The sequence below is a fragment of the Spinacia oleracea genome, chromosome 2 (assembly GCF_020520425.1).
Source record: "Spinacia oleracea cultivar Varoflay chromosome 2, BTI_SOV_V1, whole genome shotgun sequence".
NCBI lineage: Eukaryota > Viridiplantae > Streptophyta > Magnoliopsida > Caryophyllales > Amaranthaceae > Spinacia > Spinacia oleracea.
The window spans coordinates 93,924,080-93,936,709 of NC_079488.1; the positions used below are offsets into that span (position 1 = coordinate 93,924,080).

A 12,630-nucleotide genomic window follows, 5' to 3' on the forward strand; every position below is an offset into this window, starting at 1 on the left:
CAACCAAAAAACCCGACCAAAATCAACCCAAAAATTCAATAAAAATTAACCAAGAAATTCGTCAAAATATCGAAATCAGCCATCTCAAAATTAATTCGAGAAAATTAAACCCAGACATTCGACTAAAAAACAGAAAATTAAACCTTGAAATTCGAGAAAATTATACCCAAAATCAACCACCAAATTTAACCCAAAAAATCAGCCAAAATAACGACCAAAATCAATCCAAATTTTCGACAAAAATCACCCAAAAATTCGACAAAAACACACACAAAAATAAATTAATACTCACTTGATCCTTAGTATCACTCGCGATTTTGAGGATTTAGAGGTCAAATTCGGCCATGAAAACTCTAGATCTAGAGTTTTTATGGTCGAATTTCACGATCTAAAGCCATAATACATGCGGCGGAGGTTTGGTTGCAATGGTGGCGGTGATCTCGTTTTTAGATCTGAAGAATGGAGAGTTGTTTTGGAGGAGAGAGAGTGAAAAGTTGAGAGGAGGAGAGAAACGGATGAAGAGAGAATGAAGAGAGAGACTAAGAGATAAGAAAATGAAGAGAGAGTGAAGAGAGAGATTAAGAAAATGAAGAGAGAGAGACATCCGAAAGAGGTGAGAGAGTGAAAGGGAGTGAAAGGGACGGGGAGTGGGTTTGGGTTATGGGGAGTGATTAAATAATTAAATAAGGTTGGTGGGGAAAAAGAGGGTGGAAAAGGGTAGAATCTTAGGGTTTTTTGGTAAATAGTGGGGAATCTTAGGGTAAATTGGTAAAAAAATTATGGCAAAAAATAGTAAAGATTCAGTAGGGGAACAACAAAAAGAAACGCCAAAAAAGGAAATGGGAACAACAAAAAGGAATGGAGGGAGTAGTATATTGGAATTGTTTTTTTTTCTTTTAGGGAATTAAATGGAATATTGGAATTTGGAAACAACTGTTGATATTTTAACTATTGAAATAATTTTTTTCCTTTTCCATTTAGTTTCAGCTACACATTATTTAGCAGAACTTGGTTAGCAATAGTGGTCCTCACCTTATGATTAAAATCACAAAAATTGGCCCACAGTCTTTAAATCAACTCACATAATATCATAGTGTGGCCCCCCATAAAGAGGCAGAGAGTGTGTCAATTTCTATTTTTTATTTAAGAACAAAAGAAAAATAGAAAGGTAAAAGGTGTAATTAGATGCTTTATTAACCTAACCTAATCTATTTATCTCCGGTACAATAAAATAGGTTACTCTTTGGGGTATATAATTAGGGTATTGGGCCGTTTACCTGGCACGGTGTCTGAATTAAGGTATAACAATGACTCCTTAAGCCACGTGCCTACTCCCTATTCCCTAATCTAACTTCCTTTTATCATTTTGGTTCAAATGTAAAGCTTCTTTTTAAACTTGTGCTTTTTCTAAGTAAACAATGGAAACTAGTACTCCGTACTTCAACTCTTCAAGGCAATAGCTTGCGTTTCGTTTGGGGCAATGTATTAACCCGAGTCGAGTTGGATATTTTGGTTCCCGGTTGTTGTTTGGATACAAGATGCGCGCCACATTACCGGTTATCGAGCTCATGCAGCTCCTACATGAAACCTCTAGTTAAGTTTGTTAGAGCAACACTCTTACCGCTAACTCAATCAAACTCCACATCTCCATTTTTTTGAGTTAAATTATGTGTATTGTTATTCGACGCTCGCGTACGTTAAAATCGCCCGTATTTTTATAGTGAAAGTACACTTTTACCCTTATGAATATTATCCCCTCCCTTTAATTTCTTTTACCCAACTTTCACCCCTCTCCCTCACTCCCCCCTCGCCAGAGGCCAATTTTTTTCCCCCTTTGCAAACACCTTCACTTATTTAGCTACAACATATCTCGTCGGAAAACTTGTGCTTCTTTCCGTTTATCGCCAGAACTTGACATTAGAGCAGGAGCTGTGCTGACGGAGCAGCGGTGTAGTGGTGGACGGAGTTGCGTTTCTCGAATGTAATCGTCGGAGGTGGTGGTAAACCCGCGTACAAGATTCATTTGGCTCACATCGTACCCGCGCACGGTTATTGCGTGGCTACCATGTCAACCAAGCAAATCTCGTGCTTGGCTCACATGGTGGCCACACAATAACCGTTCGCGGGTACCACGTGAGCCAAGCAAATACCGTGTGCGGATTTGCAATAGTTAAAAAAAATAATCAATTGTGCGGTATTGCCATGTCTAGGGCGCAAAAACTATATATGCGCAAAGGTACCATTTTTTTAAAAATAATAATAATTAAAACTCAATCTGCTTTCCCCTCCCCTGCTATGTCCTCCCTTCTTTGCTCTGCTTCCCGACACCTTAGTGCTCGAGCTTTTTTGGCCGGTGACCATAGCACAGCCGACGACCAGAGACCAGGCTGGAGTATTCGGGGGAGATGACCCGTGGGTGACGAGCAGAGAAAACGACCGGGAAGACAGAGAGGCAGAGAAGAGCATACTTGGCCGGAAAAACAAAGAGGCAGAGCAGTGGGTGGCTGGAATAAGAGAGGGGCAAAATTTAAAGGAAGTTTGGAGAGGTGAAGTGGGAGGGTAAAAATGTCATTTCACCACAAACACGCGGGCGGTTTTTAGCTAACGCGGGCGTCGATTAAAAATTCCCTAAATTATAACATGGTCAGTCACGTATACAAAGTACTATTTTCTTTATGAAAAATACATGCATTACTATTACCACTACAATTATGTTACGGAGTAACAAAGAGAGGAGGGGTGTCAAAGTTCATTAACATGAAAGTGCTAGTGCTATTTTTTCAAGTAGCAAAATTTCAGAAATTCTCTATACATACAGCTCTAAATGGAGTCGAAACAAATTACCACATAAACTAAGCTAGCAAATGACAAATGATGTGATTCTAGAAGGGCGTTTCATCACGAAGCACAACTACGTACTTACCATTTGAACACTATGACTCTCAACATAATGTACGCAAGGACCGACGGTTAACATAACAACACTATTATCCTTCAGTGATTGACTGCTCTTAACTCAGTTGACAGTGTTTATAATTTTTTATCTCAACATTCTCTTGGACGTCAAACAAGAATTGAGCAAAATACTTACCACCAATCCGCAGCTAAACCCATTTTCACAATCGATATCTATAACTAACTTATATGGTATAATGGAGACGCACAAAGCTTATTAACTTTCCATAATCAAATAATACGAAAAAGATATACAAAATCTATTACAATACATTCCAATACGAAGTATAACAGTAATTTTTGAATGAAGAAGAAAGAATCTATTGTGACAACAAAAGTTGGAAATAAAACCCCTTCAAACTTGGTACAGCTAGTAGTAGGTACCTATTTCCCGCCCAACAGGGGATGAATTCTCGAATCCAAAGAATAGCCTAGGAAGAATTGATCATAGTTTATTGCACAAAATCACTGCCGAGACTCGAAATAACTAAAAAACAGAGACCAGGTATGCAAATATGTGACAAAGGGAGAAACCCCAAAAAAAAATTAAAAGTAAAAGGGATATAAAGAGAAATGCTTTAAAAATTAAGGCTGTGGATATGTAAGGAAACTAGACTCACTTTCAATTTCCTACCTCTCTTGCAGACATTGCATCTAGGAAATTCAGTTCTACAGCCGGAAAGTAAAACAGCCCCGTCCACAGTGCCAATCATCCTACCTTTTCTGTGCTGTGGAGCAAAGTAAGCCAGATGCATCTGCCCCAATGACTGCAAGATCACAAACAGCACAAATCTGGCCATTCTGATCAGGCACAAAGTGGGAACTGCAGTAAGGACATGAGACATCCTTCTGACCCCGATAAATAGGTACATAAGTAGCCCCACAAACTACAAACGGATTCCTGAAATCATAGTTCAATTCCGTTGAATCTGTCATCCTTCTCTCAGCAGCCTGGAGTACTTGTCGTGCGGTCTTTGCTTGGCTCTCAACCGTGGGGTTGGTTTCCAAGAGTCGACGGGCAAAATTGGCAGCCGTGTTCAGATTTCCCGCTTTGTAGCAATTTGTCATAGCAGTGAGCAATGCAAGTCTCACATGAGGCTTCTGAAGGTTACAATGAGTAAAGTAGGCAGCTAATTCCTGCTGTCGAACTGGGTTGTCTTTTAGCTCTCTCCTCTTCAATTCCATCTTCAAGCCCAGAACATATTCTTTCACTATGGTTATTAACTCCTTCACTTCATCAACCTCTCTCCTTGATTCAACCACTATCAAAGGAATTGTATGAAGAATAGTGGTAAAGGTCCGCAGCGCGTCACTTAACTTCCCAGAAGTTGTTAATTTGTAACCAGCTCTAAGTTTTTCCTCCAATTGAGAAAAACTAAATATAAGAGCAGGAGGACCCCTCACATTAGGACTGGATAATTCATTCCACCCCCTCTCCAGTGCCACAGAAATCACAGGAGCAGAAGCAAAGGCAAGCAAGTAAGAATGGCTGGCAGAAAACAGATCAATAAACAGTGGTTTCAATGGGGCAAAATTTTTTATGCCCAGTTGCCTGGTAAGCAAACGCATAGCAGTGTCAAAGCTTCCAGCTGCAACATATTCAGCAGCAAGTGACGATCTTTGGGTCCATATCTGGCTCACTGGCATTCCTGGAGTAGGGGCAACAAATACTGAAGAGCGCCCATTACTGGTAACCTTAGGAGATTCAACCTCAGGAGGAAGGTCTAGATTCTCATCAATTTCCCATCCAGTTCCATTGTCATTATCTTCATGTACTCCTTCCTCTTCATCCAAATCAGAAAATACAACATTTTGTATGTCCTCATTAATCTCCAAGGCCTCAACCCATTCTGCAGCTTCTTCGTCCTCATCCGGCGTGTCTCTTACATGATCAAGACCATCAAACATTGTCTTCATAACTGTCAACAATGGCCAGTTTGCACCGCAGCTTATGGGACTTGGCGGTATCAAGAGAGATTGTGACTTTCCCTTGGGGACTTCAGGAATGTCATCCCCAAGTTCAGCAGCTAGACGCTCGGCATCATCATCAAGTCCATGGACTTTGGCAGTGATAAAAGCAAGAGGCAAATGGCCAGCAGCTTCAAGAACCTTAACCCGCTCTTGAGCATCACCCAGATAAAGAGCGTTGTGGAACTGCCCCATAATATTATTCTTCACTTCAGCAATTTTTAGCATTTTGGACAATTTCTCCATATTTCCAGTTATGAGATAAAGGAATGACAACCTCTCAAAGTTTTTTGTTTTTTGATATGCATATTCCACAATGTCTGCATTACCCTGGCGAAGGGCCTCAACCCCCAACCTGTACCAGTGGGTTTTGTCATCAATCACATTAGCAGAAGCAACAGCTACTTCTATATTACCACTTTCTAAGGCCAGATTAAAGCGAGTCTTCTCATCCTTCACAAAGTGAAGAGCGACCTCCGGAAAACCCTTCTGCTGAAGATAGGCTATCATGGCTTGTCCACAAAGCTCGGAACGCTTAATCATTCCCATCACCTGATCAAATCTCTTCCTCAAGAGGGAAAGCTTGAAATAATATTCAGTTGCATCTATGGAGATGACACGGTTTTTCCCATCTCTATCTAAACAAAATATGGTGTTCCCTGACACTTTTGTGATGTAGAGCGGAACATCAAGAGTCCGAATTATACCATTGTCCCCATTGGGAAGACAGTATTTTATGTGATTAAGAGTTGTGTATATGAATACACCGTTGTCGTCCCAGGCTCCACTCTTCACACGGATGGTTTCATGAAGTGTGCATCGGTGTTCAAGTTTGTTGGTGGCTATAATTATAGAGTGTTTGCTCAACAGAGCAACACTTTCCATGTCATTTGACCAGACAACATATCTAACAAAAGAAGTCTGTAGTTCCCCAATTACAATCCTCTGCTGAGGGTCAAAAACCAGAACTCTATCTTCAGCCCTACAAAGAAGGTTTCCAGCTCCGGCATAAAATATAGCATCAGTTATAGCAGGAAGGGCAACCTTTTTCCCAGTCTCATTCTTCAGGTTCTTCACTAATACTTGGTTGCTGCTCCTCTCTAATACAGCAAATTTGTTCCGAGCAATAAAAACTGCTGAACTGCCAAGACCTCTCTTTGCCTCTTGTACCAAATCACCCCTACCCCAGCCATCCTTTGGTACTATATAGAGTTCATAAGATCCACCATCTATATCAGAAGAAATCAGAACAGCATTTTCGGTTGGACTGTAAGAAAGAGTTCTTGGGCTTTGGTTGAGTAAGGTTGCACCGGGTCTGCGTATGGGGATGACTTGAGTGTCCTTCTGGGTCGAGAACTCATAAACCCGTAGAAAACGATCCCTTACATAGTATACCAGATCACCACTAACTGCAAATGCAGGTCGTTCTCTTTCCAATTTAAAGACGATCATTCCACTATCATGACCAGCAGCCAGAAGGTTCATCTCAGGATGTGCTGTCAGAATCCAGAAACGGTCATGCTCCCTCCTAAATGTCTGGAGACCAGTTCTTTTGGTAGCGTCCCACACACGAATACTTTTGTCCTCTGAGTTTGAGACAATAATATCCTGCCTAGCATGAAAGAGAACGCAAGAAACGTTATTCATGTGCCCCCTCAAAGTGTCCACTTCCCAAGCTTTGGTATCTGCACAATAATCAACATACAACCCAATATGCATAAATATAAACAATAAAACGTACTGATCATGGAACAGGGACGGGGGTTTAAATTCATGATAGAACTTCCTAGCATATTTCAATGTCATTCAGGACGTAAATATTGATGATAGGTTTCTTGAAATCCAGTCCCAGACATAGTACTATCTTGGATAATAAAATAAACTTATAACGCGGAATTGTAAATTAATTTCCTACGCATGGATTTTATGTTTACAAGAATACTGTGCACTATTTCAACAGAGATTATCTTCCAAGTTCAACGCGGACAGAGTGACAGTGCATAGGACACTTGTAGTTGTGTCTTTCTTCTTTATTAAAGTTTCTTCTACAGAAAATTTCCACATAAATTCTAACTCTGTTTAAAGTATAAAAATAAACAAAGGAATGTTGTATCGTTCACAGCCATACCATTCATACGCCAGATTTTAACTTGACGATCATCAGCACCAGACACAATCAAAGGAAGAGTTGGATGGAAAGAAGCCCAGTTGACTCCTCGATCATGACCCTCCAAGACATACTTAACAACAGCATCAACACCTCCAAACAGATCTGTGTTCATCTGACTCAATCGCAAGATGTCATCTGCAGGAGAAACACTTTTCTTCCTCAAGGAACCAATATCCCAAACACGGACTGTCTGATCTAAAGAAGCAGAAACTACTAGGTCTTCCTTGGGATGAAAGGAGGCACACATAACATAATGATTGTGTCCAGTCAGCACAGAGATACAAGTACGTGACTGCCAATTCCAAATCCTTATGGTCTGGTCATCACTAGCACTGACAATCCAAGGAGATTCATGGTGAAACTGGACGGTACGGATGTAGTCAAGGTGTCCTAGAAGAGTAAATAGGCATCTATGCAATTTATAGTTCCATACTTTAATCTTATAGTCATCCCCTGCAAAAGCCACCAAATAAGGAGTATTAACAGATGCATTGATGAAATACAGAAAAGTAACAAAATCACAAAACAAAATGGGACTATGTAATTTCTTCAGGGTTACATTGTCCAGGAAGCTACAGAAACAAACACAACGATAGTCACAGGACAGAGCCTATCAAAACGAATGTACAAACCAGAACAATAAAGTAAAGACAATGCACCATTTGGAAGTTCCCTTAATAAGTTAAGAAGTTCTCAACAAAGATCGGCTTGATACTTACCCCATGTTCCATAAAATTCGCGAGATATGTAAACAACATAGCAACCATAACAGATCCATCAAGATCCGTTAACTCAAATCCAAGTAGGGACAATGCCATCATAGCAACAGTCGTATGATCAGTAAACAAAACAAGCTACCGATCCACCTAAATCTTAACACGAGCGAATAATGGCAGGAAGATCCGTGGTCATATAACGGGCATCAGTAATCACATTTGAATATCAAAGTAGCGTTCAAATATACACAACTCGTAGCTCAGGCTCACATAGATACTTAGCTATGATCTATTGCGTAAACTCCCACGAATCTTAAATTAGTAAGACACAACAGGTACAAGTTGCACAAATGTAGTCCTAACCATGAAATCAAATCAATAGATCTCTTAAAATTAAAAATAATCTACATCCAATGCAAATGAATCTAAACTACAATGATCACAAATGAACAAATACATCAAAGTAAAGCAAATCACTGAATCAAATAAGAAAAATCCTCAACTCAAACAAACAATGTACATCAATATGAACATCAAACTACTCAAATTAAAAGTTGCCGACAAAGATCAATAACAAAGATCACCTCCGGAGACGAAAAGAGGCTGAGTTTTGTGAAAATCAACACCGCGAACCGGGCCGTCGTGCTCGTCAAAACGATCAATGAGTGTTCCCATACGATAATCCCACAATTGGATCACACCGCTGTGTAAACTCGCCAAGATCCATGGCCGTTTCGGGTGGAAACTCAGTCCTTTCACTCGATTACTCTTCGTCTCGAATTTCGTCAACATTTTTTATTCAATTCAGGTTATTTCCGGCAAAACAGAACTGCGATCAATTCATGAAATTGAGGAAATGATCTCAATAATTGGTGAATTCAGATCGCAAAAACAACAAACTGAAATCGAATTAGGATCAAAAAAATAGTTTTAGAAACCCTAGAATTGATTTGGAGAAGGAGAATGTGAGGTTAAGCTCGTTACCTGAGATCTAATGCGAAAATGGCGGAAGTAGGGAGGTGATTTAGGAGGATTTCGACATTGGAGTGAGAGGAAATGGTAAGGAAGAAGGAGAAGGGGGTTATAGATCTGGCTTTGGCCTTTCTAACACCTGATCTTAAGTTTTGGCTATGACTTATTGTCTATTGATGCGCAGGGTATGTAATTGTTATGGCCTTGTCACTCGTGAGTTACGGTCTTACGGAGTTTTAGGGGTGTCAATTCGGACAAACGGATTGGGTTCGGGTCGGTTTTATCGGTTCAGGTTGAAATGGGTTCATTTGGTTATTGGATCGGGTTTTAAAAAATTGACGGTTTGGATCGGGTTCGGGTTGGTTGGCACGGGTTCATGTTGTTTCGTGTTAATATCGGGTTGGGTCATGTCGGGTCGGTTTGTAAACGGATTTAGTCATGTAGTATCAGGTCGGATTCATATCGGGTCGGATTATAGTCGGGTCGGCTCAGGTTGGAGCACGTTGGTTGTAAACGGGTTTAGCCGGGTTGTAACAGGTTCATGTCATTGAAGTCGGGTTCATATCGGGTCGGATTCATTCGGATACAAATTATAAACAATATCGGGTTTAAAATCACAATTTTCAATACGTTTATTATAATAGAGATGTCTTAATTAAGAGACAAGGGCAGTAACTAAATTTTAAAGGTGTGAAAATTTTTAAGACCAGTAGAGTTAGTGAGTATATAGTATATGACTTAGTTTTATCATAGATAACAATGAACTAATGACTAATACGTAGTAGAATTTATCACTTCGTATTCATGAAATATGCATTTACTGATGAATTAATAACTAAAAAGCAGTAATTGATAATCGATGGTGATGAACTAATACGTAATGAATTTGTAAAGTTTGTAAATACAAGTTTAACGTATATTCATATTGGTTTAAACAGCACGAGACTAACATGTTCAACAACGAAATGAGACAAACAAGTTCAATTGTTAATGAATTAAAGTCGATTCAGTTAAAACAACATAGTTTTTCGATTAGAACTTCTTTAGCTATAACTATGAGATTATAACGTATTGAATTAGATCAATTTAATTCAGTAATCGATTAATCAGTTGAATATGAGTCAATAAAAGAGCGCAAGACTAATAAATAATATAAATTCATAAGTTTTATAACATTGTCAAATATAACATTCTGCATTTGATGACTCTAATAAGCTAATAACTGATTAATTGATGATCATAACTAGTTTAAACTAGATCCCTACAAAACTACAATTATATAAGGATATAAAGATCAGGTCGAATTATGATTATGAGGAACATATTGAGAAATAACATCCGGGTTTAATTTGGTGATCATCGATGGCCTTTGGTTACTCACTTTGTCGGGTGTGTACACCTTGTGGTAAATTCGGGGACTATCTGGTTAAGAGATGTTTGAAACAAATGGATAGAGCTTATTTTTTTCGGGATAATTAGGTATTGCAAATGTATGGTTATTCTCATAAATCCTTAGCTAGTAGAAAGATTGTTAAAACATTCTGACCGTGTGAGTTATTAATCTTATTATAGACTTATAATTTATTACAGAATATTTTTTTGACGTAAACTATTAGCCTTTATTAATTTATTATCTTTCTTATATTGACATTAATGTATAAAAACGATATAATGCATAGTACAACTTTTAATTTAAATCAAATAAAACGTGTTACAATTGTCTTGTAGTTCAGGGGGAGACCGGATATAAACGGTTTGGGTTGAACGGGTTGTAAACGGTTTGGGTTGAACGGGTTGTAAACGGTTTGGGTTGAACGGGTTGTAAACGGTTTGGATTGAAACAATTCAGGTAATAAACGGTCCGGTTTGAAAAAGTTTGGGTTGTAAAAGGTTCGGGTTGTAAAAGGTCCGTGTTGACACGACTCGGGTTGAAACGGGTCGGGTTGAAAATGGTCCGAGTTAAAACTGTTCGAGTTCTGGACAGGTTTTCCCGGGTTGAAACGGTTCGGATTGAAACAAATCAGGTCATTAACGGTTTTGTTGTCCATTCGGTTCGGATAGAAACGGTTTGGGTTAGCGCATGGCGGTTTGTTTTCGGGTATCGGGTCTTAATCGGGTTAATATTTTCGAGACGGTTCGGGTTCGGGTTGGACATTTTTGTATCGGATCGGGTTTTGGGTTCCAGCTCACGGGTTATTAACGGTTCGAGTTGTTAACGATCGGATTAACCCAGCGGGTTCAACGGTTCGGGTTGAGAATTGACAGTTCTAAGTATGATCATGCACTTGTCGCCATATTGTAACGTGTTAACGTTTTTTCGATGTTAAGGCCTAAAGTCTCTTATATTAGGTAACTCTTAATATTCTTTGTGCATTTATTAATGCATGTATCTTGCTGCATGTTAGTGTTATTGCGTGATATTTCATCCACTAGTGTTATGTATGACGCTTGTAGAGCGTAAGGGTAGGCAGGTCTGGATCAAGTCTCGGAGATTCAGGCGCCGCGTGAAACGTCAAAAAGCTCATCTGTAACGTGTGGTATCAAACTGTCTCAAACATTGTCAATGGGGGAAGGTTCATACACCATCAGGGAGACCACCAATTGGGAACTATGATGGTTGTTGCCTCCATCATGACTGGACCTGACATGAGTATAAAGGGCATCAAAATGGGATGCTTTGGTGGGGCATCAAACCATCAGGAATCCCTACACCAGGAATTGTTAATTGCGAGTTCGAAGGCATATTTGTAGGAAAAGAACCCAAGTTTTCAACCACACTTTGATGCTTAATAAACTGTTCTAGGTACAATTGCATATTGGACATTGAATTTTGTCTCACAGCAACCCACATAGCTCTTAATGATTATCATCATTCAGTTGAACAACTGTTGTGTGTGAGTTGTACATTGGATAACTCATTCGCATTTTCAACTCTACATATCGTGGATCACATCCCATAACTTCATATATCTTACTCAAAACCTCTGAGAAATTCAAATCAGAACCAATGAACAAATATTTACTTTCCCCGCCTAAATATGACACACCACCTTCTTTTTCCACAATTTCGCCACCAGTATAACAGAAAAGTGGGAAATTTGAGAGCTCCATATTCTATTTACACAATTTCAAGATAAGAGTTATATACAACACTACAATTGAAAACGGAAAAATATTTAACTAACTTACGAAAAATTATTTCATAGCTACATACATGAGGGGAAACCAACGTACTAAAACAGAGACAAAAAAAAAAATCACTCAATAGAATAAAGCATGTATTGAACTCCCATTAAAATAATATGAAATTAAGAGGATGAAATCTAGAACTGCAAGTCCATAAATTCACCAAATTTCGAAATTATTTCCACAATTAACACCATATACATGAGTAAAAGTAAAATTGATCAAAGGGAAATTAAGAAATTAGGGCTAACCTCACAATTGAAGACATAAATTGTAGAGAGACAAGTAGGGAATGGATTAAGTTGGGACCATAATTGACGTCGGTGACAACCGCCTAACACCAGAGATCACCGGCAGCCACTAACCGAGCACCGGCAAGCAGTCAAGCACCCGTACAGCGATTTATACTTCGCTCCTCTTTTTTTTCTTTTTGAGGTTTCGTGCATTTACTGGGTTTGTGGGTTTGAAAAATGTGGGAAGCAAAAGTAATAACCTTTTCTTTTCAATTTTTTTAATAAATGAGAACCATTACTCTTATTAGCGTTTTAACCTTTTGAACCGAAATTATGGTTAATTTGCGGTTCTAATATATAAACCGCAAATAACGTTAGCGGTTTTATAATTTTTTTGGGGAAATTCTTATTGGTGATCTCTTACTTTTGT

General features: G+C 39.0%; 1 protein-coding gene across 2 annotated transcripts; it reads right to left on the reverse strand.

The window, feature by feature from the left end:
* Nucleotides 1-3,169: 3,169 nt before the first annotated feature.
* Nucleotides 3,170-8,953, reverse strand: LOC110801406 (coatomer subunit alpha-2-like). Of its 2 annotated transcripts, none has more exons than XM_022006761.2 (4): nt 8,794-8,953; nt 8,394-8,638; nt 7,052-7,546; nt 3,170-6,608 (listed from the first exon to the last, which is right to left on the reverse strand). In XM_022006761.2, the coding sequence occupies exons 2-4, from the start codon at nt 8,599-8,601 to the stop codon at nt 3,670-3,672; spliced, it is 3,642 nt and encodes a 1,213-aa protein (XP_021862453.1). In that variant the 5' UTR covers nt 8,602-8,638; nt 8,794-8,953; the 3' UTR covers nt 3,170-3,669. The 2 variants fall into 2 exon arrangements, with proteins under 2 accessions (XP_021862453.1, XP_021862452.1); XM_022006760.2 differs by having other exon boundaries at nt 8,394-8,708.
* Between the last annotated feature and the right edge of the window lie 3,677 nt (nt 8,954-12,630).

Excerpts from the sequence above, each read along its gene's own strand:
- LOC110801406 (XM_022006761.2), bottom strand. The coding sequence starts at position 8,601 with ATGTTGACGAAATTCGAGACGAAGAGTAATCGAGTGAAAGGACTGAGT. Across the intron at positions 7,547-8,393 it reads GCCTCTTTTCGTCTCCGGAG|GGGATGACTATAAGATTAAA; the intron begins GTGATCTTTGTT and ends TGGCTTTTGCAG. Across the intron at positions 6,609-7,051 it reads TAAAATCTGGCGTATGAATG|ATACCAAAGCTTGGGAAGTG; the intron begins GTATGGCTGTGA and ends ATTATTGTGCAG.